Raw genomic sequence first — 27,196 nt, forward strand, 5'->3', positions numbered from 1 at the left:
CTGGATATGGTGATGCTAGGAGAAGTGAGAGTTTGAGGCCAACCTGGGCTGTCTAGTTAAGACCCTCCCCTCAAAAACAAAGAAAGAGAGAGAGAGAGAGAGAGAGAGAGAGAGAGAGAGAGAAGGAGGGAGGAAAGAGAGAGAGGGAGGTAGGGAAGGAGGGAAGAAAGAGAGAGAGAAGAAAGAAAGGAAGGAAGAAAGGAAAGAGAGAGAGAGGGAGAGAGAGAAGAAAGGAAGGAAGGAAGAAAGGAAAGAGAGAGAGGGAGAGAGAGAGAGAGAAGGAAAGGAAGGAAGAAATGAAAGAGAGGGAGAGAGAGATAAAGAAAGAGAGGGAAGGAAGAAAGGAAAGAGAGAGAGGGAGAGAGAGAGAGGGAAGGAGGGAGGAAAGAGAGAGGGAGGTAGGGAAGAGGGGAGGAAAGAGAGAGAGGGAGGGAGGGAAGGAGGGAAGAAAGAGGGAGGTAGGGAAGGAGGGAAGAAAGAGAGAGAAGAAAAAAGGAAGGAAGAAAGGAAAGAGAGGGAGAGAGAGAAAGAAAGAGGGAAGGAAGAAGGGAAAGAGAGAGGGAGAGAGAAAGAGAGAGAGAGAGAGTGTTGACTGGAGGAACATCTCTGTTCCTTTGTTAGTCAACAGTCGAGCCATGATGTTTATACCAGTGACTCAAGATCAGGAGGTGCATGCTCTGAACTGGTTGATATAATATTGATGAACAGGGACACTTTCTCAGCAGTGTTTTCCCAAGGAGATTGGAATAAGTGAGAAAGACAGGAAGAAGTAAAAGAGTGAGGAAAGAAAACAGAAGGGTGCCAAGATGAGCAGATCACCTAACAGGAGCAGATGAGGCAGAGCAAGCCCTTTTATCCAGCCAGCAAGTGCTGGTGGCAGGTTGGGTGGTGGGAACCCAAGAAGTTGTGAGCCTCATAGGGTAAGATCCACAAAGGTCCTTTTCTCCATTGTATTACTGTCCCCTAGCAGGTACTGGGGGCAAAATGATGTTCAGTGAATGATGACTGCCTTGCACAGCACATGGCGTTCATCACCAGAGGCTTGGTGTGCTTGGCTCTGTCATCTAGGACTGCTGTCTGATCCAATGCTGTGGCAGTTTTCCTCAACTTCGGGGGAGAAGCCTGCTCCTGGGAGACCCACATTTGGTGAAATAGGACTTGTATGGTCATCCCCAGGCCAACACATTCTCTCCTATTATAGGAGCATGAATTTGGTTATTGGTTACACATGGTTTCCCACAAAACTTGTGAAAACTCTTCTTTATTGCTATCTGTGCCTCATTCTAAAAAATTATCCATGAAATAGGGAAGGAAAAAACTTTCAGACATGGGAAAGGTAATATACTGCTGTTATGATCAATGTGAACACAATGGAGAAATAGGACCTTGGTATGCTGAAACAGGGAATCAGGGGCATCTGTAAACTTCCAATGTAAATTCAACTGTCTTCTGTGTTCAATCCATTCTTAAACACCACCATTGATAAAACACAATTGTTGAGAACTAGCATCTGGCTGTGAATGAACCAAGCTGATAAATCCTTTCCACTCCTTTAATGATCTTGTGCAGAGGGTCTTACTCTCCATTTCCACCAGGTGGCTCTCTTGCCCACCTTGGTCCAAGCTCCTGGTGCTCAATCTTAGGACTCACTGTGTTCAAGTTGGATATAGAAAGCACTGGCTGTGTTACCTGGATAAACCCATTGTCAGAAGAACTCCCAGTTAGAATCAAGGGAACCCAATGCTCCTACCTAAATTCATACTAATCTGATTGAGAGAGAAAAGCCTGAGTAAGAGCATACCTTTTTGGTGATGAAGTTACCAGTGTTTGACTCTGATGATCAGTAAATTTAAATGAACCACACATTGCTGCTACTTAGGGCTCCAAAAGACTGTTGGCTCATGTTTGTGGAGAAGACAAACAAGAGCTTTTACTTTTGTCTTTCAGAGTTCAAGGAGTTGTCCTCTGGTTGCACTGTCTTTTTGTCTGTATCTAAAACCCAAGAATTTTTGTTTATGTGTTCTGTTTGGGGGTTTGTTTTTTTATTTATTACAGTATTGGGAATTGAACTCAGGGCCTCAAGCTTGCTAGGCAAGTGCTCTACCGTTTGAACCACATCCCACTCCTAAAATCCAAGTTCTTTATTGAAAGCCTTGTATGTCAGATGCTGGAGACACAAAAGTGCCTATAGCAAGTTCCTTGTTCCTGTAGAGAGTTTATCATTAAGTACTAACTTATCAATGATATTGACAATGTGCTGTGGAAACACAAAGGATGGAGGGACTGACTTGAGGAAGTTTTATACAGGACTTGAAATTTGAGCTGGTATCTGACAGGTAAGAAACAAACAAGAGACTAGTGAACAAGTTGAATGATTTGGCTTTAGGCAGAGAAAGGAAATAACTATGAAGGGTCTGGTTATTTCAGATGCAGACTGTTGTGAAGGATCAAATTTGTCATGCCTGCATGTCTACAAATTATTTTCCTCTACTGGGCATTCATTGGGCATAGGGCCCAGCCAAAGAGCTGTGTTCTACTCATTTTACAAAATAATGTGCATGTATGTGTAACCATTGTCTAAGAAACATGACCTATAGTTTTGCTAGAAATGTTAATATTTAACGTTAAAGAAGAACATGGGTCTCAGAATGGCCTGCATGCCAGATTATTTATTTATTTTATATATATATATATATATAATGTTTTTTCAAAAGACGTATTGAATCATGTTTCTAGATTGGTTAGAAATTCTTCAAAGTAAATACTATCAAGATTTATATTTAGAAAATAAATAAGAGAATTTTCTCCTTAGAGAAGTAGTTTCTAAGTTTCTAAGCACCTGGCCAGCCAGTCAGCATAAGTGTAGGACAATTAAATCCTCCTGCAATAAATAGTGTCAGAAATCTACACAAAAGTTAGACAATGGAACATGAGAGTCAAGGAACAAGTACAGAACACTAAAAGGGTGTTGAGTACTGCCTGTTATTTCAAATTAATTACCTGGTTCTGTGTATTCCAAAGAACAAGACAAAAAAATTCAGGTTGGCAGTCCAACCTCTAATAAGAGGAATATACTAGGATAGACTTTATACCTAATTATTGTGGTTCTCCACAGGTGTGGCTTACATTAACTCTAGTTCCTCATGGCTGTGGTCATTATTATTATTTTTCTTGTACTTCCTCATGCCTGTGGTATTTTTACTTCCAGTGCTACTGTGCTGGTTAGGGGTCCAGCATGGCACCCACACTGCTTCACCATAGAGAGTTGAGTTGTCTGGGCTGCATTGGCCTGTACTGGGCAGGAATCCAGCATGGCACCCACACTGCTTCACTATAGAGGACTGAGTGGTCCAGGGGTTGTGTTGGCCTGTACCTTTGCTGTTTCAGTTCTGGGAATATTTTCGTCATGTTTACCAGCTCTTCCACCTTTTGCTGATGCCCTTTACCCTGGGATTTGTGCCTCAGCTTAGGTCCTATGTGGCCTACGACCCTGTATTGACCAGTAGTATGTTGGCTACCTTGCCACAGTCCTTGATTAGTGTTTTGGGGAGAAGAGAAGTGGCTTGGTCTGGCCTTCTTGAACTCAGGATGCGGTTCTTCAGACTTGACGTCCCAGGGAGGCCTCCACCCAGCTGAGCTGCTCCCCATAGACTGGCCAGGCCCCAGCAGCTTTCATGTTACTGTTTTTTTTCTTTTTCAAGTTGTGTTGACTCCATCTAAAGCATTTACAGCTTAATACTTATTGAATAACTTCAATGTTGTTTTCATTTATTCCATTTTAATTACTTTCCTAATTATTAAAACATTTCTCTTCATTCAATTTTGATTTTAACTTAATCACTTGCTTCATGGTTCTAACAGGTTTATTGAAGGCATTGAGCACATTTTTGCAGTATTTTTAGCCACTTACTTTATTGCTTATAAAATTTCTATCATTTTGTTGAGTGTTTATGGAAAGTCATCATAGAAAGCTAACAAATGTAACTGAGTGTTTTGATAACTATTTCATCGTGTTATTTATGAGTGAAGCACTGCTGTTTCCAAGTGTCTGTTGGTCAGTTTTTAGGACTGAACTGTGCAAACATGACAAGTAAAAACATTTTCTGAATACTTGTACTTTAACCCTACTCAAAAGTAATCTAGAAAATTGGACATTATTTCAGCATTAAAATCTTTTTCAGAGAAGAATTCAGGTTAATCTTGTTAAATGATTAATGTGTATTTGATGGCATATTTATTAAATATTCATAACATAAATATTTATTTTAGCTATGGATAAGTATGTCTTCCTTATGAGAGTAAAATCAATCTTTCCTTAGGTGGTATCTGATAACCCCCAGGCATGCACACTTACAATCATAAAAAAAGTCAATGTCTACACTGTTGTGTTTTAACCTGACTCCCTTTTTGATACAGTAAGGTCCTGTGTCACTGTCACTGGGAATTAAAAGCTAAGTTGAATCTTGTCCCTGAAGCTGTTTCAGTGCAACATGGTACAGCTGTGGAAATTAGAATTATCTGAAGACGGGCTATTTTTGGTATCTCTTTATACTCCAGCAGTTCATCTGAATGTAGGTGCCAAATAGTAGCTGGGAAAATTTTGACAAATTTAGATTACTTTTTAAATTAGCATGTCTAAAAGGTATGTTTTGGGGATGGCAGCTTTTTAAACTGAGTGCTTCTCAGATTATAAATAGCCAGGCCTCTGGTTCCCTCCTGTAACTCCCTTTGCTGGTGTGAAGGTTGAATCTGGCCTTGGGGTGGGCTATGGACGGGTGTCTGGAGCTTGAGGAGGCACCTGGAAGGCTGCTTCACAGAGTCAGAGGGCCTGTGTCTGAGGGGCTGGCTCTCTTAAAGAACAGAAAGGAGAAACCTGCAAAGGGTTTCAGTGTGGTTTAAATCTTCTCGGCTATGGTGTCTGTTGTGGCCCTTGCAGCATCAGAAAAACCAAGCCTTACCTAGTTTTCTTCTCTTCTTGACCTCTTGAATCCATTGAAAGACTCAGGCAGCTGCAGGGAGGGGTCAGGAATGTCTGCCCTGGGGAGGAAGTGGGACAGAATCTCTACCTCTCATCCCAGTCAAGACTGCTGATAGCTGTGGAGACTGGCTAGCAGGCCTATCAAGTGGAGCCCTGTGACTCAGAGGAGCCCTAGGCTCCAGGCCAGGAGCATGCATGGTGACTGAGCCCTGCAGCACAGGGCAAGGGCCTGCATTGTTCCCAGTTCATAGCTGTGTAGCTGAGGCCAGGGTCATCATGTCTCAAGCTGGTGCTGGAACCTTGTCAGGGGCCACACCGCTCAGCATTACACATCCTTACCCACATGAGTGTAAGCCACCCTCTGTCCCCATCTTTCACTCTTAAAAGGGCTTAGTACTAGGCTAGGTATAATGATACATGACTATAATCCCAGCTACTCAGGAAGCAGAGGGTTGTAGTTCAAAGCCTGTACCAGCAAAAAGTTAGTAAGACTCCATCTCAGTCAATGAGCTAGTGAGTGGTATACACCTGTGTTCCTAGCTACACAGGAGACTATAGGTAGGAGGATTGTGGTCTTTGGCTGGCCCCAGGTGAAAACATGAGTCCCTATTTGAAAAATAACAAAAGTGAAAAAGGGACATGGCTCAAGTGGTAAAGAACCTGCCTAGCAAGTGGGAGGTCTTGAGTTCAAACTCCTCTACCACCAAGAAAAGAAAGAAAGAAAGAAAAGGGGTTCAGTGTTGATACTGCCTTTGGTATTGGGCAGTGTGGACAATAAGTTACCTGGTCATCCCGTGGTCTTCTCTATGACCCCGAAGACATACAAAGAGGACTCTCACGGTTCTTAACCTTGGGATGGTTGTAAGTGAATGGTGGGCTGAGAGTGCTGTTAACCAGGAGCTGGAAGATAGGGGAATGGCAATTGGAGAGTCCCTTCTAGCCTCCTGGGCAGAGCAAGGTATGGCCGGGCTGAGGAGAAACGAACTTGATGTATTCAAAAAAGAGGAGTCAAGTTTATGTAAGAGTAACCTGGCTTTTCTCTAGGTCACTGACCATCAAAGTTGTTTTTTCTGTACTTTTTTCCTCCTTTCCATCCTCCATCCTCCCTTCTCCAGAACCCACTGGGGATTTACCTCAGCAGGTGGAGAACAGTATAGAAGTTTACTATGGGAGAAGTGGTCACTGTAGTACTTTGAAGGATCACTCCAAGCTGGTAAGTTAAGGAAGCATGTGAAGATGATAGGACAGATGGGCCAAGGATACTGATGGGGGGAAGGGGGAGAAGCACAGACAGACTGATATAAAGGGAGACAGACAGAAAGAGAGACAGGGAGGGACTCTCAGACAGAAAGAGAGAGACAGGGAGAGAGGCCTAGACAGAGACAGACAGAGGGACAGAGAAAGAGATAGAGAGGAGGAGGGAGGTACAGACAGAAACATAGACAGGGAAAGAGGCATAGACAGAGACAGATAGAGGGACAGAGCAAGAGACAGAGAGGAGGAGGGAGACACAGACAGAGACAGACAGAAGGATAGGGAGGGAGGAACAGAGACATAAAAATAGACATAGAGGAAGACAGACAGGGCAGAGAGAGAGAGGGAAGGAAGCATAGAGAGACAAATGCAGATATAGAAGGATGGAGCGAGGCAAAGAGGGAGGGAGGGACAGGCATAATAGATATAAATAGAGAAAAACAGAGGGATAAAGAAAAAGACAGGAAGAGGGAGGGAGGCACAGACAGAGACAAATATAAAGAGAGAGACAAAGAGACAGAAAAAGAGACAGAGGGAAAGAGGGAAGGTGGCACAGAAAGAGACAGACATAAAAGGAGACAAACAGAGGGACAGAGAAAGAGAGGGTAGGAAAGAGGGACAGGGACAGGGAAATCATGTTAGAGACCCATGGTATGCCTGAGTCCTACCCATAGGAGACCTGCAGACATAGGCTTTGCCCAGTTGGAGTAGCCAGAGTGAACGTCAGGACACCTGGATACAGGTTTCAGAAGGCTGACTGCATGAGTCTGTATCATCAGGGCACACACTCCTCTAATAAGAAGCCTGAAATAGCTGTTCAGTGGGCCAGTCCTTCTGGGACTTCTGGACTTCCCCTCGTGGCTATAGGACACAACAATAGCTGTGCATGGCCACAATCACCATGGGAGGCAGGGCAGAGGGCATAGGACTTCTCTGGGTCACCCTCCCTGGGACCCAGCAAGGGGACATTGGTGGGAACTGAAGAAGGACTGACAAGGGCAAAGGGAAATTTAACTATGCTCCTTGTCCTCTGTTTCTTCCAGTGGATTCTTGGGCACAAGAGCCCATTAGCAGAAAGGGGCTAGGTCTTTAAAACTTAAAAATGAGTCCACTGGTTCTGTGTTTGAAAAGATGAAGTTCTCATCTCAAAAATCTCAAGCAATTTTCCCCAAATACCGCTAACCACTTTTTAAACACTCGTAAAACAATGTACCAAGGATTTCTGCCTTACATAAAGCATTTATCACAACAGTTGCCTTGTTATTTAATACTTCATTGATATTAGGTGTGTCTGTGCAGCACATAAGGGTGTTGGGTGGTCTTTTTTTCCTTATATGCAGTAATAGATGCAACTTAAGCAAGTGATGAAGTAGCATGAGACAATGCACATGTAGACCCCAGATAGCAGTACCCCATCTTAGGCTGAGGAGGGCTCAGGAGTGCTACCCAGCTCACACACTACACGCAATGTCCTGGGACACACACCTGGATGCAGGATGGGAAGGGCAAAGTGAGAAGGGCTAGGTGAAAACAGTTGTCCATGATAGCGACTACGGGGCAGCACTGCCCTGCCCTCCCCGCCCCCCCGCCCCCCGCAGGACCACTTTCCCTATTTTTGATGATCACTGTTTCTTCATTTGCCACACTGTCCTCTCAAACCCTGCTTGTAGAATTTAAAGACCCCTGTTGAGTCCACTCAGCATGGTCACAGCATCATCTAGGCCCTTGTGCCTAGACAGTAGTTTTGGTCCCATGGGGATCATTGTGAGCCAGGACGCCAATAAAGGCCTTTGTCTGCAGTTTGTGAGATTTTTTTTGACGATCATCACATAGACCTCTCCAAGGAGGTCAGGCCAGTGGATGGATCCCCTTGCTGGCCAGGGCCAGAGGCAGTTGTAGGACCGGATGGATCTCTCTCATGGCCCTTTTCACTGCTGTCTGCCTGTTGCTCCTTAGGTCAGAGGCCCATTGGCAAGTGCTGGAACCACAGACCACTGATAGCCAATGGCTCTATCCCTGTGACCAGCACGGTCACAGCAGGGTAACAGCAGGGGTTGGTCAGGGCAGCCCTACAGCTGGTTCCAGTCCCAAAGAGTGCACCCACTGGGGAGATAAGCACCTGCAAGTCAGCCAGGGTATCTGATGCCCACAGGCTGTAGGCCTCAGGTGCTTGCTTCAGTGTCTTCCTGGTGCACTCCATGCAGTCCTGGGTAGTAAACACATGTATAGTTGGTCAGAACAGCTCTTTCCATGATGAGAAATATGCCATCCCCATAAGGACAATGTCAGTAAGAATTAGCGTGAGGGAAATGACTTGATACCAGGGGCAGTCATCCCAGTGTTCCAGTGGTTTCATACGCAATGTCACCAACTTCCTGGTCTCATGGGATCTTCCCCCACACTAGTGCTCCTATTCTGCCTGGGGTGTGCTGGGCTCTCCCTGCCCTGTCCTCTGCAGCCAGCACTGAGCAGCTCTGACAGGCAGGTGAGGGCCATTTCCTTATGGCCTGAGGAATGGAGACTGTGGGGCTTTAGCTAGGGAAAGACCCATGAGTGCCTAATATGGAAAAACATCCTGGGAAGCCCCAGCCTTGCCTCTTGGGCACTTGAGGTCACCTTGTAGCCATCCCTCCACTTTAGCAATCAAGTGAAACAATTTTTATTCTATTTTCTAAAAGATTTTTTTTTCATTTTGGGTACTGTCTGCTTAGTCTGTTTTCTGCTGCTATAGCAGTACCTGAGATTGAGAAATTTGCAATGAACAGATATCACCTTTCTGGAGCTTGGTAATTCTAATATCAAGGGGTCACCTCTGGTGAGGCCCATTGTGCTGCATCATCCCACAGCTGGAAGCAGAAGGGCAAGAGAGCATGAGATGAAAGGGACAGACTCACCCTTTCCTCAGGAGCTCACGCCTGTGATAACTAACCCACTCCCATGATAACTCACCCAGTCCCACAAGTAACCCACTCCCGAGATAACTAACCAACTCCTGAGTTAAGTAACTCACTCCCATGATAACTAAACCAGGCCTATGATAACTAATCCACTCTCATGATAATAAACCCACTCTTGTAATAAGGAACCCACTCTGGATATAACTAACGAACCCCATTCCTGAGATAACTAACCTACTCCAGAGATAAGTAACTCGCATCAGAGATAACTAACACACTCCATGATAACTTAACCCACTCCCACAATAACAACCCACTCCCTTTTTTGGGTTTTTTTTTTATTTTTTATTTTTTTATTATTATTTTATTATTCATATGTGCATACAAGGCTTGGGTCATTTCTCCCCCCTGCCCCCACCCCCCCTTACCACCCACTCCGCCCCCTCCCTCTCTCCCCCACCCCCTCAATACCCAGCAGAAACTATTTTGCCCTTATTTCTAATTTTGTTGTAGAGAGAGCATAAGCCGTAATAGGAAGGAACAAGGGTTTTGCTGGTTGAGATAAGGATACCTATACAGGGCATTGACTCACATTGATTTCCTGTGCGTGGGTGTTACCTTCTAGGTTAATTCTTTTTGATCTAACCTTTTCTCTAGTACCTGTTCCCCTTTTCCTATTGGTCTCAGTTGCTTTAAGGTATCTGCTTTAGTTTCTCTGCGTTGAGGACAACAAATGCTAGCTAATTTTTTAGGTGTCTTACCTATCCTCACCCCTTCCTTGTGTGCTCTCGCTTTTATCATGTGCTCAAAGTCCAATCACCTTGTTGTGTTTGCCCTTGATCTAATGTCCACATATGAGGGAGAACATATGATTTTTGGTCTTTTGGGCCAGGCTAACCTCACTCAGAATGATGTTCTCCAATTCCATCCATTTACCAGCGAATGATAACATTTCGTTCTTCTTCATGGCTGCATAAAATTCCATTGTGTATAGATACCACATTTTCTTAATCCATTCGTCAGTGGTGGGGCATCTTGGCTGTTTCCATAACTTGGCTATTGTGAATAGTGCTGCAATAAACATGGGTGTGCAGGTGCCTCTGGAGTAACCTGTGTCACAGTCTTTTGGATATATCCCCAAGAGTAAAACCCACTCCTTTGAGAAGGGCATTGATCCATCTATGAGGGCAGAGCCCTACACTTGGCTTCCTCCCAAACATCATACTTATCTACATTGTTGCATTGGGGGTCATGTTTTCAATACACAAACTTTGGGGCCACATTCAAACCATTTGGAGATACTTTATTTACAAACTAGTTCTTTTCTAATATTTAAAGTTCCATTAAATAAATTCATAGATTATAGTTTACATGGTTTTAAAATTATATGAACGCCATGCATAAGGATAGGGACAGTATTGCACTAATTTTATACCTTACACTAATACACAAAAATGAACTGAGCCAGGTATGATGGTGCATGCCTGTAATACCAGCACTTGAGAGGCTGAGGTAAGAGGACTGTAAGTTCAAGGCCAGCCTGGGCTACCTAGTGGGACCCTGACTTTAAAAAGAGGGAGAGAGGAAGGAGAGAGGGTTAGGGTTAGAAAGAAAGGAAATGAAACTTTGTGTAAATGAACTAACACTGTGTGTGTGTGTTGCCAGAGATGGATTCCAGGACCTTGCACAGGCTAGGCATTGCTCTCACTGAGATAAGCACTGGTTGAATGTGCATATTTATACTGAATGTGGAATTTTAAAAGTCAAGATGTTTTTAATCCAATAACGATGTTGTGCTCTCCCCCTAATTTTTCTCCCTGACGACATCTGATTTCCTCTTGTCTCACCTTTCTCTCTCTATATCTCCATGCTCCTGCTGTGTTTCTGCAGCTTTCCAATGTGACCTCAATTTAGACATGGTAAAGAGGGCATTCAGACATCCTCTTCAGAGTTCTGACAACATTCTGTTCCTCCTGCTGCCCATCTGGAGCCACTGCCAGACCCTCTCACAGTGCTCCTGTGAGCTCAAGGGGAGTTAACTCCCAGACACCCAACAAAGCCCCGGTCAGGGACAGACAGAACAGTGGGTTACTCTCACTGTACTGGGCCATGTCTTCATCTGTCCTGGTCCTAGGTGGTGTGGTAGGTCACTCAGGCTGTGTGGAACCATAGCCTCTTCTGTCTGGTTCTAGGTGGTGTGATGGGTTACTCAGGCTATGTGGGGTCATGTCTTTATCTGTCCTGGTCCTAGGTACCCTGGTGGGTCCCTCTCATCCTCTGGACTGTGGGTATAGCCTCCAAGTCAATATTTACTCAGCAGGAACTCAACAGTATTATGTCACTAATTGCTAGCATTTTCTTTAAGAATGGAGATTGAATCAGGTGATGTAATTTATAAAATGAGATCTTTTCATATCTGTTTGTTTCACCCTCTCCACTGCTCTGTTTTTAAACAGACTTCGTGTATTTGATTCATGTTGTTGCTTTTCAATGTCATTTGCTTGAGCATGTTCAATACTAAGTGAATGCTTTTATCACTTTGTCATTGTAGAAAGAGAAATGCAATTTGTTAGCCTAGAAATAGCATCCTCTGACTTCAGCCTATGAATTACCGTGGAGTCATCTACATGTTCTCTGGTTGTGTTTATCATCTGGACACTGAGCTTTTCTGAGATGTTCCTTTTAATGGCCAATGTGTGTTCCTTGCCATTTGAGTATGAGTATGTAAGTTCTGTGGTTCAAACATTGGGCAGTTTTTATTGGGACTTCTGGAAAAATTTCTAAAATGTTATTTTTATATTTAAATGGAGAAAACTGTTATGCAAAAGTCTGTAAATTATATGAAACAGTCCTTTCAAGGTAGTAAATATTTTCCAGTGGACTTTTTAAAATGATGTCCTGACAAGCAAATATCTATCCCCACCCAACACAGTAATAAAAAAGTCTGTATTCTAATTAGATATACAATTAATTTCATCTGTTCTACTTGTAAAGTATAAACATACAAACAAATCCAAAAGCTACAAAGAACACCTTTGGTAAGGAAAGCTTATAGCAGAAATTCCAAAGTGCAGTCCTATCCAGAGATGGGGGCTCAGCATGGCTTATGGACAGTGAACCCTATGGTGCTTGTGGAAGCAGTGAGAGGACCCTGTGGGCAGGCAGAGGGAGGTGGAAGTCTCAAGGCACAGGATTTGCCCCTGAGGTGTTCAGTAAGCCTCTGCTGTTATCTTCTCGTGCGTGCTTCCACTTGACTGGGGAGACTCTGTTAGGTGACTGGGTTTCAACAGGTGTCAAATGCATTAGGCCTCAGATTTTATTCAGTAGCTGCTGGCAGAGGGGAGAATGCTGAGCTCCCTCTGATGTCCACCCAGGAGACTGGCGGTTTCGTAGGAGAATGGGAAAGAGAGAGAGCAGGAGCTCATGGAGTTGGAGGGGAGGAATGACACAGTGTGGATCTGTGTCTGGGGTGAGGCCAACCACAACTGGTCAGCTGGCTGCTGTGAAAGTTAGTATGGGCCCATCCTCCTTGGAAAAGCTCCAGGAATGGAGAAGGACCCTCAGCTGTCTTGAAGGGATAGGAAGAAGGCACACTGGTAAGCTCTGCTCCGGTAGAGGCTTGGGAGATAGGGTAGTCATCAGCATAGGCTGGACAAATAGTAAATTCTTTTGATACCAGACTGTTTCCAGAACCAGGTACACAGCCTCAGACAGCAGAGTCACCAGAGTTGGGGGCTAGTAGCACTGTGCACAAGTCTCCTAGGACGTTAGAGTAAGTGGGAATTGCTAATTACTGTATGCTCAACACAATATTTTACTATAAAGAGACATGAGAATTGGTAGAGTGGCACAAGTGGTAGAGTGCCTGTCTACCAGGTATGAGGCCCTGAGTTCAAACCCCAGTACTGCCAAAAAAAGGAAAGAAATAGATGTGAAAGAACCAAAGAACAGAGTTCCCAGGTCTGGATGAAGAAAACACTACTCTCATAGGCTGCCTGCTAAGCAGACAAAGACAGACTTACTTCACTATGGCCACACTGACACTTCTGGTCTACAATCTGTTGTTACTTGTTGAATCAAGCAAGTACTGTAGTTGACTGTATAATATGGCGTATTTCTTAATTGGCAGAGCAAGTATCTTCCCAATCCTATTTTCCCTGGCCCCAAGTTCCCCACTGGTGTCAAACAGAAATTGAACTTCCCATGTTGTCTGTCCCTGCCATACTGCTAGCACAGCAGCCAAATCCACATGTGGCTCTTGAACTTGGATTTTAATTGAGTAAAGTTAGATCTAACATTTGGCCTCCCTGTCACTTGAGCCACATTTGAAGTGCACACACATTTGGTTGTGGCCATCAGCCGTCACCAAAGGACAGCACTGTCCTGCAGGTTTCAGGGTGGAGGAAGACAAGACTGATACAGTGTAGCAGATGCAGTGGGCAAGGCTGTTGGAATGGCAGAGAGGATCAGGAGAGGACTCCCTGGGACACAGGGCCAGGGAAAGGTTAGAGTGGTGATCAGAAGTGTGGTTGGCATAGGCTACAACAGGTCAGTGCATTTGGACCCAAGCACTGGGCCTGAGGACTGTGGGAGCCAGAATGCTCTGCCTGGAAGTGCCTGCTGGGCAGGGGGCTGCTGAACCCTCCCATGCTTGTCATATAGTCTATTGCGACTGTCTGCATGTAGTGTTTCCTTCATGGCCACACATCTGCCATGCTTCCCTGCCTGTGCCCTGTTGTGAAACAGCTTCCACACCTGTGGCAGTGTATACTTTGTGTTGTGTTGCTTCTTCTACAGGAAAATGACTCCCTAGGAGCCAAACCTATGACCTAGTTTCCTCCTTAGGCTCCATGAGCAAAGTGGCCTGGCCAGAGGTTAGAACAAAACATTTAGAACATATAGGATAATGAATAAAAATTCTCATCAGTCTGGAAAGTAAGAAAGAACCATTTCAACACTTTTCATAACTAATCAGTGTCTTTTCCCACATATAAATGCATACGTCTTTGCAAAATACACCTAAATCCCGAACAAGTGGTTACTAGAGTTCTGTCTGTAATACATACATTGTATCTTTCTTTGGGAAATTTACAGTCTAGGAGAGAAAACTGTATTGCAGACTTTTAAAGTTTAATTGTACTTCAATTCTTCAGCTATTTGTCATTGTTTGTTTTAGCGATTACAATAAATGGTCAAAATCTCGTGTTCTTTGCTGGATCTGACAACATTATCTTGGCTCTCTCTGTGGAGACTTCGGGGATGCCATGGGGTTGTAACTGTGACTTACATCAGGCTAGTGAAGAAAAATTATTCATGACACTCGTTAAGATGTCGTACTTTTATCCAGGACCATCTTGATAGGTACAGGAACCACTATAATTGGGCCTTGCAGTGGGAGAGAGAGTAGACTCGACCCAAACGCAGTAATAGCAGGTAGGATCAGAGCCAGGGAGCAGGTGGGGTAGTAGATGGAATATCACGGGTTTTTCAGGGCTGGGAGATTCTGACTAACCTTACCTGCCAGGATTCTTGCTGGAGGCAGGACAGGTGAGCAGACCTCCCTTCCTGCAGGATGTGGAAGGTGTCCAGGGTCATCAGGCCTGAGGCAGGAGTTGTGGCTAAACTGGCTTGGCAGAGGAGTTTTAGGAGGATGTGCACAGATGTACCTGGGAGGAGGCTCAAGAGCTTGACTGCAGCTTAGTTGAGCAGAGCGTCTTTACACCCAGATGTAAATGTGACTTCTGTCTAAGGAGCATTTCCTGATTTAATGAGGGAACTAAGAAACATAATGAGAAGCATCATTATAAGAAACAGGTGTGTCCAAATGAACAGAAAGTCCATACCTGCAACGTAGGTGAGCTGTGCTTCTGGTCACACTGACTGAGGTCCACTCTGTCTGAATTAAGGTAACAAACAGCTTTGCTACTGTGTTTTTGTTTCTTTCTTCCAAGTTATCACTCTTGCAGTCTTTCTTAGAGACTGTCATTCCAAAAATACCTTTCTCCTTTATCTCATGTGTAAAAGTTATTCACAAACGTCTTGTTTTCTCAGTTGCCAAATATGTGTAGCCCATGGTAGCTGTAGGCATGTGGCTTAAAGAAGGTAGAGGGTGCCATTTTCCTGTATGAATAAACATGTGTGTAACATGCTTTATACAATGCTTTGTGTTCTGTGTGCTCTGGAAACTGGACCTAGGGGTGTCCCACTGAGGGTGGAGAAACTTGCCTGGCTGTCCCTGAGCTCTTGGCTGCTGTCAGTGCGATTGACTGCCGTAGTCTGTTCAGAAGCGCAGTGATGCCAGGGGATAGTGCAGAGGCCAAAGTACAATTTGGTAACTTTTAATGAATCATCCCTGAAGTCACCATTGCAATCTGAACAATGAACACGTCCTCGGCAAATCTTCTCCCGCCCACTTGCCTCTGCCCTGCAGAAAGCCCTGCTCTGTGTTCTGCCCCTGTGAACTGCTCATGGGATGGGTCCTAGGACTTTTTATGGTATACTCTTTTGAGGGACGTGCCCTGAGGTCTTCCACTCAGCATCCCAATTTGAAATCTATGTAGGGGTCTGCATGTAGCTCATTCCTTCGCACTACTGAGCAGTCTTCTTCCATTTGTTCATGCCTCACCTGGTGGAGAGCTCACCCACAGTCTTGTGTTTTCTCTGCAGACAGCATTGTCACTCATGGCTGGTTCTCACACTGTGCTTTTTCATCTCTTATTCTATTGGGCTCAGGATAGAGCTATACTGCAAGTGGTGGTCATGGCATCTCTGCATTTTTCCAAGACAGAGGAAAGGTTTTCACTATTTCACCATTGCATGTCATGGTAGCTGAAGGTTTTTTTTTTTTAATAAGTGTTGCTTATTAGGTTTAGTTTTCCTTCCTGAGTTAGCTGGATATGAGATTTTTTATCATATATTGGTGTCAAAATTAACACAATACTTTATATCACTGGAATCTATTTATTGATATTTTGTTTAGACTTTTGTAGCAGTGCTTATGAGGGACTGTGGTCCATCTCTTACAATGCCTCTGTCAGGTTTTGGGATGGAGAGCAAGCTGTGACTTGTTTTTCCTGCTCTCTGGAAATGTTTATGTAAGGTGTAAGTGGTACTTACAAGTGAAGCCACCTAGACCTGAAGTTCTATTGTGGGATTATTTTTAAAGATTCAGTTGTTCAGAGATGCAGGACTATGAAGACTTTCTGTTTCCTTGTGATTGTCTAACTTGTTTGCATAAAGAGTTTTGAAGCACCCTGAAATCAGCTTGTTGACATGGCCCGCCCTGGGCTTCTGATGTGGCAGTGCACACCTCCTTCTGTCCTTGTGCCCAGTCTCTTTTCTAAGTACCAATGCTTCCTTCTTGTATATCTCTCTTTATTTTCTGTTCTTATGTCTATTATTTATTTCTGTTCAATTTTGTTGAATTTAATTTATTGTTTTCTAGCTTTTATTTTTTGTTTTTTTAGGAGACCAGGTCTCATTATATACCCTAGACTGGTCTGGAACTCTTAATCTTCCTGCCCCACTCTCTTGAGTGCTGGGATTACAAGCACTACCATGCAGCATTTTCCTTTTTGTTTATTTTGTTTTGTGTTTCAGTGCTGGAACAGAACCTAGGGCCTCAGAATACCAGGCACTCGACCACTGAACCCCAGCCCCAGTCCACTGCACTGCATCCCAGTCCTCTAGCTTCTTGACATGGGTGCTTATATCATTGACTTTTAGCCTTTCTTCTTTCCTGATATATTTAAGCTGTAAATTTCCCTTTAAGCGGGACTTAGTGGCAGGCTATAAATTATGAGGTTTTAAGATAAGTTTAAGATAAGTTTTCCTCATTATAAAGGAGTATATGCTCAATGACCTAAATGTGGAAATGAGGCAAGGACAGCAGAAAAACAAGCAGTCTGTACTCACCTCCCTTGCAGTGACCACTTGGTTGTCTTGATGTGAGCTAACAGTGGCTCTTTCCCTGTCAAAAGCAACACACGTTTGTATGAGGAATTATGATAAATGTTATCAGTTTAGAACCATTTTGCCAACTTCATCTTTTAAAATTGCTATTTTATAGTCTCTCTTAAAAATAGCCCATCAATAGTCTAATTTTTCTCCACAGGACACAGTTTGTATTGTAGTCTGACAACTTAGAAAGAGAGAGAAGCCACAGAAAATGCAGTTGTTCACTAGCTGGTCAGCCTGGAAAAGGAAACTTGCCCCTGACTGCTGCCCTGGGACTCCTTGCATTGGGTCCCAGGTGCGTTTCCTTTGGTATGATAAAATGCCTACGGATTCTTTCCTCCAAATTAATAGTCAAGCACTTGGGGAGAAAAAAGACAGCAATAGGAAGAAGTTTTGTCTTTTTAAAACTAAATCTGGGAAGTAAAAAAAAAAAAACACATTCCATAAATAGTGGCCATTTTTGAACATTGACATCTTATAGGCACACACAGACCTAGGGTCAGCTGTTCAGAGATACTTGGATTCAGTATTGATTTGTCAGCCATGCTTAGCAGGTCACTAATACTGGTTCATACTTACAGTGAAATGGAAAAAATGCTGTATTCAAAAATCTGATGAGTGAGGGAAGTGATAAAAATACTAATTATGGGCTAGACCATAATCTTATATCATGGGTTTATGAGGAGTAGTTTTGGCTTCATGCCAAGTTCGAGGTAACAGTAGGCTTCGTAGATACAGTTGCTAAGTGTATCAGGAGAAAACTGAGAACCCCCATTCAAAAATAGCAGTAGAATTGTTCACCATTTCCACAATACTGTCTAATCTGACAAGGACACAAAGCTGGATGGCAATCAATGTCAGATGAGAGAAGAGGTTTAGTACTTTTTAAAATGCGTGTTTTGTGTGTCCTTATATTGGGCAAGGCGCAAGGTGACTGGTTACACAGTTTAATAGGAGTTAGGTGCACATACAGGCTCTGCTGTGCAGACAAGGGAAGTGCATCAAGCCAGGTGGCTCCCAGGTGCCATGGACAGCACCTTTGCGGCTGTCACGAAAACAGGTAGAGTATGAGAGCTACTTGAGGAACTACAAGATGGCAGATGAATGAGTCATAGTCTGTCCAGTTTCAAGGGGAAGATTAAAACCCTTGAATCAAAGTTATAGGGAAACAGGATTTTATTCAGTATGATAACATCTTCCCTGCATATCATGTTTCACAAATTTCAAATGCATTACTTAATCTTGATTTCTCACAAGAATCTGTGTTGGGTTAGTGAGCAGCTCAGAAAAGTAAAACAAGAACTTTTTAAAACGAGAATTGTCTGAAAACCAAACTGCATGGAGCTGGGTCATCTTTGGAGTTGTAGATCTATCCAGATAGGGCCTAGAGAGGCGAATTAGCAGTGGATTTGGCCTGTGTGCTTACTAACCTTCAAGGTATACAGGTGTGGCCAGGATAGAGAGCAGAATTTTGTCACTACTTCTTATTCTCAGGTGTTAGTACCTCCTCTGTCCCCAGTACCTGGGCCAGTTATGCACTGAGGCTTTCCTTGTCCTGCTACTGGCTATTTATACACTGGGCATTCCTCCTTACCAGTAGTATTCATGGCTGACCCTGGGCACCATACCTTGTCATTATACCTCCTCCCCCTACTGTCCTGCCTCAGCCACCTGTGCAGGGCTGAACTGTTCTGCCAGCACCTGAGGGTCAGCTGTGGGTATTTCTCCCCATTCAGTAATATGGAAGTGACAATCAGAAGTCATACATACTGAGAGTATTTACACCTCAGTAATTGCTAAATGGTGTAACTCAGGACTTGTCCAGAGAGCTGCTGTTTCCTGTTGACCTATTTCATTAACACAACAACTTCTGCTAACCTGGAGCCCAGACTAAATCTTCATTTCAAGTGACCTGTTGCTGTTGCTCATTCAGATGGGCACATCCTCATTATGTATATTTATTTCATTCTTGCACACAAGTAACTCCTACAAGGTACTAAATTAAATGTAAACAACTTAAGAATTCATGGATTTCATTATTTTATACAAGTATATATGCTAATTTTAAAAGGAGGGTTTTAGCTGGAGGTGGTGTTACACACCTATAATCCCAGCACTGAGGACGCTGAAGCAGGAGGATAGAGAGGTCAGGGCCAGCCTGGGTTACATAGCAAGCTTAAGTCCAGCCTCTATTTAGTGAGACCCTGTCTGCAAAAAAAAAAGAAAGAAAGAAAAAGCTTTTCCCCAAAGCCATAGAGAATGAAATTTTATACCCAATTACTCTTATAACCTTAAAAACACACTAAACGTCAGAATTGTAACCACTGTGACAACGTATGCATCTGTGAATGTCTTTGGGGGAAATAGGTTGTTAATTTGTACTATGATTAGTTCCAGGGTCTTTGGTAGTGTGATTGCTTGAGGTAACACTGAGAATTACTGAAGTAAACTGTCCAAATTCCTTTTCTACTAAAACTGAAAGATTCTGATGGAAAATTTATCTAGCTTAATGGGCTTGTTATGATTCCATTGTACTGAAGACTATTGTACTTGAATATTTCTAACAGATCTGGATCCTCATGATCAACCAAAGAGAAGAAGAATTAGGAAGCATAAATCAAAGAAAAAATTTAAAAATCCTAATAATGTTCATGTAGAACAAGCAGAATTAGAGAAACAGCAGAGTTTTTTTCAAGAAAAATTGCAGCCACAGCTCACGGATGGGCCCACAATGAGCAAAAATAAAAGAAGGAAGCTGAAAAAGAAACAGCAGATGAGGAGGAAGAAAGCAGCTGGCTTGGTAACCAAGGCATCTGGCATCAGCTTCATGTACCAGCCTGAGGACAGCAGCAGTGAGCAGGAAGACGGGAGAGGGTCTGCTGGGGAAGGGGCCCAAGCCTCTCTGGAGGAGGACAAGGGGGACTGCAGCGAGAAGGGCACGGTTACAGATGCCATCCAGGAAGATGCCAACATTACCAACAGCAAGGCAGACAGCATCTTAAATTTCCTGAAGTCAACACAAGAAATATATTTTTATGATGGTGGGTTTCTTCCTGTTTTCCTTTGAATAATGGCATCCACTCAGTATTTGGAAAACTCTCCAAATATAGTAAAATATCTAAATGTTTCTGACATCAAGCATGCTAAAATATTCAAAGTAAATAGTTTCAAGGCAAAAATCAGAATACTTCAGTTCTTCCCAGCAGAAAGCTGGACTGGTACACGGCTCCTGTGCTCCTTGTAGGGAAACAGCCAGCAGTGCTGTGTTGTTGTAGCTCCACGTGTGGGCTGTGTTCATGTTCTTTACTCTTCTAAAGTCAGATTTTGGAGTGTATGGTGCTCTGGACTGTGTTTCTAAATAAAGATAAATTCAGATAGAGATTTGATTTCCCCCAGCCCCTGTTCATATTCATAAGCTACTAAAGAAGTAACAAAGCCAGTATAATCCTTGGAACACATTTACTTTGCTCTCCCACATATAACTTACTAATTTAAGTTTTCAGTAAGCAGTTTTGAATAGCTATTTGTATTGATACAGAATTTGAACAATACAAGTAGATTTATTCTCAATAACAATTGCACTCTATTTGCAAACCTAAGAAGGAGAGAGAAGCAAGTACCAACAAGGATCCAGCACAGTCAGAAAATAGAACCCAGCCAACATCTGAAGCTGAGGTGGAAAGTAAGAAGCCAAGTAAAGGGCTGTGATGACATAGCCTTGGGAGCTGAGCAGGCAAGAGTTCCCCTACCTCAAATACCTTGAGAGGAAATAACAGCTAAGACAGAGCAGAGATGAGTACCCTTTACCAGTAGTGCTGCCCACCCTACTTTAGGCTTGAATGGTCAAGCCACTCTGTCTGCCTGGTAGATCAAAGGACTAGCCCTCTCTGAGAAAAGTATTATTCGAGACCCATATGATTTTTTGAACAACTTCACTGAGCACTTCCCAGGAACAACAAGAGACAGGACCACCTGATAAGAGACTGACCTCATAGAGAGCCTCAGAAGCAAGCTTAAGAGCAGAAGACATTGATGTTGCTAGACAGGGTCTTAAATAACTACAAGTAAAATGTTCTTGAGAAAAGATGAAAACAATGAGAACCTGTTATGACAATCAGATGGAAATTCTAGACCTGAGAAATAGAATAACTGAAATTCAGAACTCAAAAGGTAACTTTAAATGGCAGATTAGGCTCAGCATCAAAGAGAGTTAACAACTAGGAGGACAGGTCAGAGAAAGTCCCCAGGATTAAGGGTTAAAGAAAAGGGTGGAAATTATAGAAAGCACCTACCTGACAAGGATCCAGTGAGGCCAGACATCCATTTGGCTGGAGTCCAAGGTAAAGGAGGGAGGATGTCAGGAACTATATCTAAACAGATGAGACTTCTTAAAATGATGAAGGATACATGGTCACAGGTTCACATTCTGTGGACCCAAGGATTAATACAGATGACATCACACCTGAACACATAACAGTCAAGTTGCTGAAAGCCCAGGATAAAGGAAAGTCTTAAAAACAACCAGAGAGAAAAGACCCATTGTCATATCCCTCACCCCACCCCTGAGACCAGCACCTCAACCAATGTGGACCCTTAGTCGGCACAAGAGAAGCCAGAATCTTTCTTGCATGGTTTTCTTTTTTGTCCTGTATGGCCAGCCGCCTTACTCTGTAAAGACACACAGCACGATGTGGAGAACTTGGTTCCTAGACTGGTTTCTCCTGCTGCTGCCCATGACACCAAATCATTTGTCACACTTGGGATCGGGTATGTAAACAGAGGCTGAGTTTCTATTGTCCTTCAAACAATGGCACTCTGTCCTCCCTCCTTACTTTTCAGAGTTCTACTCTGATTCTCTCTTCTGGTAGCTTTTTATACCTCAGACATCACACTCCAAGTGGAATGTATGTTTGAGGCCTCTTTAAAAGATGAAGGCTTACCTTTAGCTTACGAAAAAACTAAACCATACTCTACATGTTGCTGACTTCTTTCAGGTGTCTCCAAAGACTTGGACTTGGCCGTGTGTATGGAAACCACTAAAGAGCTGCTTCACTGCCTTGAGTCTCACCGCATGTCTCCCTCAGATGTGTTCATTTTGGACCACATGAAAACGCTGCTCCTTGTGCAAGACACTGGGAGACTGAAGAGGGCTCTGGAGATGTTCCCGGAACACTGTTTGATGCCCCCTGGTAAGTGCTGCACCGTCCAGCCAAGGCTTTCCACCAAAACAGCAGTGGGGCAGGAGACATATAGTGCACATGGCTGGAAGAAGAGAGTCCTGCAGAGAAATAGGTTTTTTGTGCCTCTGCTGGATATAAAAATATTTCTCAATATATGCCATCTAATTTTCCAGACCTGTGAGCTGTCAACTCTTAGAGCGGTCTTTCTAAGTTAAAATAAAAGTAGAAGAATCATTTCTTCCCCCTTTCCTTCTCTGCTGGATTGGCAGAAGGAAAAGTTTTTCTGCACTTAAAGATATTGGTGCCTTATTGAAAAATCACTGTAAGGATAATTAGAATATTAGATTTTTACAGTGATCATTCTTTTACTTACTTCCCTAATCTTTATTGGGTATCCACTCCATGAAAACTGCAAGATGTGCACCCAACTATCTTCAGGTCCACAGTGCCATGTGAGGGGACATGGGCCCCAGGGGACACAAAAACCTACAGACACTGAAGGCAGAGCACAGCCTGGCCTGCAGGCAGAACGGGGCAAGACTCACCTGAGCAAGTGACAAGAGCGATCTGCAGAACACTATGAGGGTCTCACCTTAGTGAGTGATGAGAGAACTTGTAGCTAGGGTTCAGGGCAATATGGTGCATACTTCCAGCCTCAAAGACCTCACAGTGCAGCTGGAGAGTCAAGACTCATATAAAAGCCAGACTGGTCTAGCAGGCAAGTGAACACAGGCAGTGAGTACTTTGATGTGTAAATTGGAGTCATGTGCCACCACATTTGAATATGCACTTCCTTTCTTGAGAAAGATGTGTCGAACATCCACTGTGCCCAGAGCTGCTCAGGTCCTGGACTCCTCAGTGTAGAAGGTAATGAAGTCCTTGTGTCCTAGAGCCAGAGGTGTTGCTAGAGTATCTGGTAGGTCTCAAGGGTGGCAGTTGTGGAGAGGGATGTAGATCAGCAGGTGGTTGTTCTTGCAGACTTTTGAGACAGAAGTGGCCCATGGGTTAGGAGCAAAAAGAAGCAAGGGGAGTCGAGCAGCTAGGAGGCCCTTGTGGTAAAGCAGAAGACAGTTTGAGGAGGTGACTGGCCCCAAGAGTCATGGCAATGTGTTGGCTCTTTTCAGAGAGAAACAGGAAGCTCCTAGAAGGTTCAAGTGACAGACCTGATTGCCCTCAGCAGGTTTTTGGGCTGCTGTATTGAGATTGGAGTGACTGGGCAACAGCAGAGACCAGGGGTATAGGGATGGTGTATAATGGCCCTAGTGTGAGCTAATCACAACATGGACCAGGGTGAGGTAACAGGAAAGGCAGGTGTGGCCAAGTTCCTGGCAGACTGTGGAGGAAAGCCAGTGGGATTTGCTGGTTGACTGGGTTTGGGATATAGGGGACAGACCATTGTTTGGCCTGAGCCCATGGCTCAGTAGTCAGTGAGAGGGAAAAGAGGCTTTCAGAAGTATCGAGCTTTGCATGAGGCTGTCAGGGCCCAGAGTTGGATGGATAGGGATGGAGGATTATGAGGGGCTGTATCCAAGGAGAGTGAAGCAAGGCTGTCTAAAGTGTCAGGCTTGGCATCAGTGCTCAGGGTTACATATGTAGGGATGGAGGTTTGTGAGGATGGTGATCATCTGGGCAGAGCAGAGTAGGAGGCGGGGGACAAAGGCTTCATTAATGAGGAATGAAAAAGGATCAGAAGAGACAGTGAGCAGTGATGACTGGCAGGAGGGTCAGGTGCAGCAGAAGTCAGGAAGAGAGGCTGGAGAAGGCAGTGGGGTCAAGAAGTGCATGGAAGGAAAGGCAGGCCAAGAAGGTGTGCACCTCTGTAGTAGGGGTCAGTACCCGGGAATGAGCCTAGCTTTGCATGCTCATGTGAGACCAGGGTCCACTACCTGAGAGGCCAGGGGTTCTGCGTTTTTTTGATGGTTGACAGGCTTGCTATATTAAGTATTTGACAAATTTAGATTTCCATAATCAAGTTTTATCTCAAACTATAGAAAGTTAAACTTGTTTAAACTAGTTAAACTAATGAGACTTGTATGAAATGAAAACAAAGCTAATTAAAATTTGGAATTTCCATTTTTTAAGTTTATACTGGTTTTGACCCTCAAGTTTCTTCTTGTGTAGTATTCTATAGTGTGTCAAGTGCCTGGGCAGCTAGAGCCAGCAGAACCCCACTGAGAAAGTAACCGGTTCTGTGTTAAGATCAGTGGGCAGGGTTCATCCAGAGCACAATGACTACAAGCAGTTGTGCAAACCTGTTTTCTGTAAAATAGATTCCCTCTGAGCATGTGGTAGAATATGCGCTTAAAGTTGTCCTGTGTTAAGCTGTTTTGTGAAATAAAATTTTATAAATGATGAAGCTTTGTTTTCAAATATCAGATTTGTCTAATGAGAGTTGGCCTATGTAACCCATTGGAATTAGGTTTTCATCTTCATAAAAGTAGCTCGTGATATCTAACTGGTAGCTGTGTCTCTTATCTCTGTAGGGATAGCATGTAAAAGCAGGTATAGTGTTGTCTGCCTGACATATCTCCTCTCCCTGCCAGCTTAGTAATTCTTTTCCTAAATCGTAGATTCTTCACTGGAGTAGGACACAGCATCTTTGACAAGCTCATTGCTTCACATTGTTAAGCCCACGCTGTGCTTGGGAACATGTGGGCCTCATACTTGCATGTTACATTGTACCACAGACCGTGTTATGAGTCAGGGCTGCCATTCTCTGAACACTGTCACACACAGACACTGAGGGGTGCTATAGGAATTTCTGTGTTCAGCTGTAGGAATTTTTGTGTTCATTGTCCTCCTGCAAGGAAGGAAAGCTTGCAGGGGTCTTGCTTGCCCCGGGGCAGAAGACCGTGGGCCTTGTGAGGATCTTGGATGGCTTCAGACCCCGCTGTGGATCTGATCCAGTTTGGAAGTGAAGCATTGCATTGGTAGCAATGGACCAACTCTAGGAGCAGCCCTGAAGTCTGCTGAGACCTAGGGAGGGACCCCACTCCATTGCCACCCTTAGGGTTAGCATGTGCTTTCTGTGCCTGAGGGCATCAGAAGTGACAGATCCGTCCTAAACTAGATCCTAGTCTTCATATGTAAAGCCCGACATTTGAGGAGAAGCTTGACTAGGGACTCAGTTCTCCAGGGAGCCGTACGGGATTGGCAGGTGATGTTGGTGACACTCTTGTCTCTTTGGCAGTTTGCTCTTGCCAGTGTGTCCCATGTTGTATGACCCCAGTTTGCCTCACTTAGAGTTCTACTTTTAATTGTCTTTGACATTAACTTCTATTTCCTTTTAATTTCAGCTTGCTTGTGGTTTTCTGTCAGGTCAGTTTTAAAACTGTAATACTGTACAGGTTTCTGTGAGGTGAAGCACAGTAGAACTTTAGGGCTCAAGTGATGTTTATATGTTCAGAACTGACCCACTGTTTTGTCATATTTGTTTCATTCTGTGTGATGCACAAGTTATGTTATATCACTATCTGCATCATTTTTATACCAAGGTTGCATTTTATTCAGTTATTTCAGGATTTACTCTGATCCAAAGAGTAATAGCCTCAAAATAAGAATGTATGGTATCTCTTTATCATTGTTTTATTTTATGTTGGCCTTGTTTTTGTTTTTGCTTTCCAGACCATGCTAAAGTAATCTCAGCTTTCTTTAATTACTGGATCACACATATCCTTCCTGAGAAAAACAGTGAGTAAAATCAGTGTATCTCTTTAAGAAGAGCTAATCTCTAGCAAGAAGAAGATGTAAAAGACAAATATGAATTGGACTGAGAGCTCATTCTTATGTACAAAGAAGATTAAATTCTCAATATTTTCTCTGAAACTCAAATCCTGGGGAATTTGAAGCTATTTCTGCCATATTATTTATTCCTGTGTATGTACATAACGGTGAGATGTCTTCTGAGCCTTTAAATGAGAGGCTGGCATAAATTTTAAAGTTTTCACTTACTTCAGTTGCATTTGTCTTGAGTTGCTACATAAAAGTTTTTGTTTTTCAAATTCCTGTAAAAATCAGAGATGGACAATCTATTGAGTGAACTATAGTTTAAGCTGTTATGTTTTTATGAAGTTGTAAACCACCTGAGTCTGAAAACCTTTCAGAATGCTTAAAGTCTAGTTGGAGTAGTTTGATTGTAGCTAAATTTATTTTTTCCTCTCTTCTACAAAGAAAATAATGTCAGGAGCCTACTTTTCTTGTTTTATCTTTCTTTTTTCATGGGAGCATTCAATTTTTAGCATTGCTGAGTTTTAAAAGCATCAATCAATTGGTACATCATCCTCAGAGGACATTGGCTCTATCCATGAAAATAATGACTTTACTGTGATAACAGATGTATAACATACAGTTTGCCATCTTAGTTGTTTGGGGGTAGGCCATTCAGTGGCAGTAGGTCCTTCACCAGGTTGTGCAACCATCACACTATGTCTTTCTATGGCTGAAGAGCCTTCTGTTGTGTATGTAGATACTGCATTTTATCTAGCCAGTCATCTGTTGATGGACACTTGAGTTGCCTCTCCCTTTTGCCTATTTTGAACAATGCTCTAGGAGCATTCATATACAATATTCTGTACATGTTCTGTTTTCATTCCTTCTCGGAGTTCCATTGATGATCAGATGGTAGCTCTGTTTAATGTTTAGAGGCTCTGGCAGACTGTTTAACACAACAGCTGCACCATTTTATCTTCCCACCAGCAGTGTCTCTTTTCTTAGTAATAGCCATCCTGAGGAGCATGAGGCTGTCTGTGTGGTGGCTTTGCTTTCTATTTCCTAATGACTGATGGTGTTGAACATCTTTCCATGTGCTGTTGGCAATCTGTGTTCCTTCTGTGGAAAGACATCTCTTCAAGTCATTGCCCACTTGTGAATTGGGCTGTTTGACTTTTACTGTTGCATCATAGAACTTCTTTATATATTCTGGATATTAATTC

At 43.3% G+C, this 27,196-nt stretch overlaps 1 protein-coding gene and 1 long non-coding RNA gene across 15 annotated transcripts in view; one reads left to right on the top strand and one right to left on the bottom strand.

Moving 5' to 3' along the window:
* Erich1 (glutamate rich 1) overlaps window positions 1-27,196 on the top strand; it is a 142,516-nt gene that overhangs the window by 54,307 nt on the left and 61,013 nt on the right. For 10 of the 14 annotated variants that reach the window (XR_012441599.1, XR_012441596.1, XR_012441598.1 and 7 more), the window contains exons 4-6: window positions 19,653-20,126; window positions 22,080-22,274; window positions 25,890-25,955. Coding sequence is in view for 9 of the 14 variants with exons in the window: in XM_074055349.1 (XP_073911450.1) it covers window positions 19,653-20,126; window positions 22,080-22,274; window positions 25,890-25,955 (735 nt within the window). In the remaining 5 variants the exon portion in view is untranslated. Of the gene's footprint in view, window positions 1-19,652; window positions 20,127-22,079; window positions 22,275-25,889; window positions 26,221-27,196 lie in introns of those variants that run through there. The other 4 variants (XM_074055350.1, XM_074055351.1, XM_074055352.1 and 1 more) reach the window with 2 other exon arrangements.
* Window positions 20,123-21,821, bottom strand: LOC141416951 (uncharacterized). Its single transcript, XR_012441601.1, has 3 exons — window positions 21,661-21,821; window positions 21,378-21,455; window positions 20,123-20,439 (listed from the first exon to the last, which is right to left on the bottom strand). It is a non-coding gene; the product is annotated as an uncharacterized lncRNA (long non-coding RNA).

This window comes from Castor canadensis, chromosome 14 (genome assembly GCF_047511655.1).
Source record: "Castor canadensis chromosome 14, mCasCan1.hap1v2, whole genome shotgun sequence".
In the NCBI taxonomy this organism is placed as follows: domain Eukaryota; kingdom Metazoa; phylum Chordata; class Mammalia; order Rodentia; family Castoridae; genus Castor; species Castor canadensis.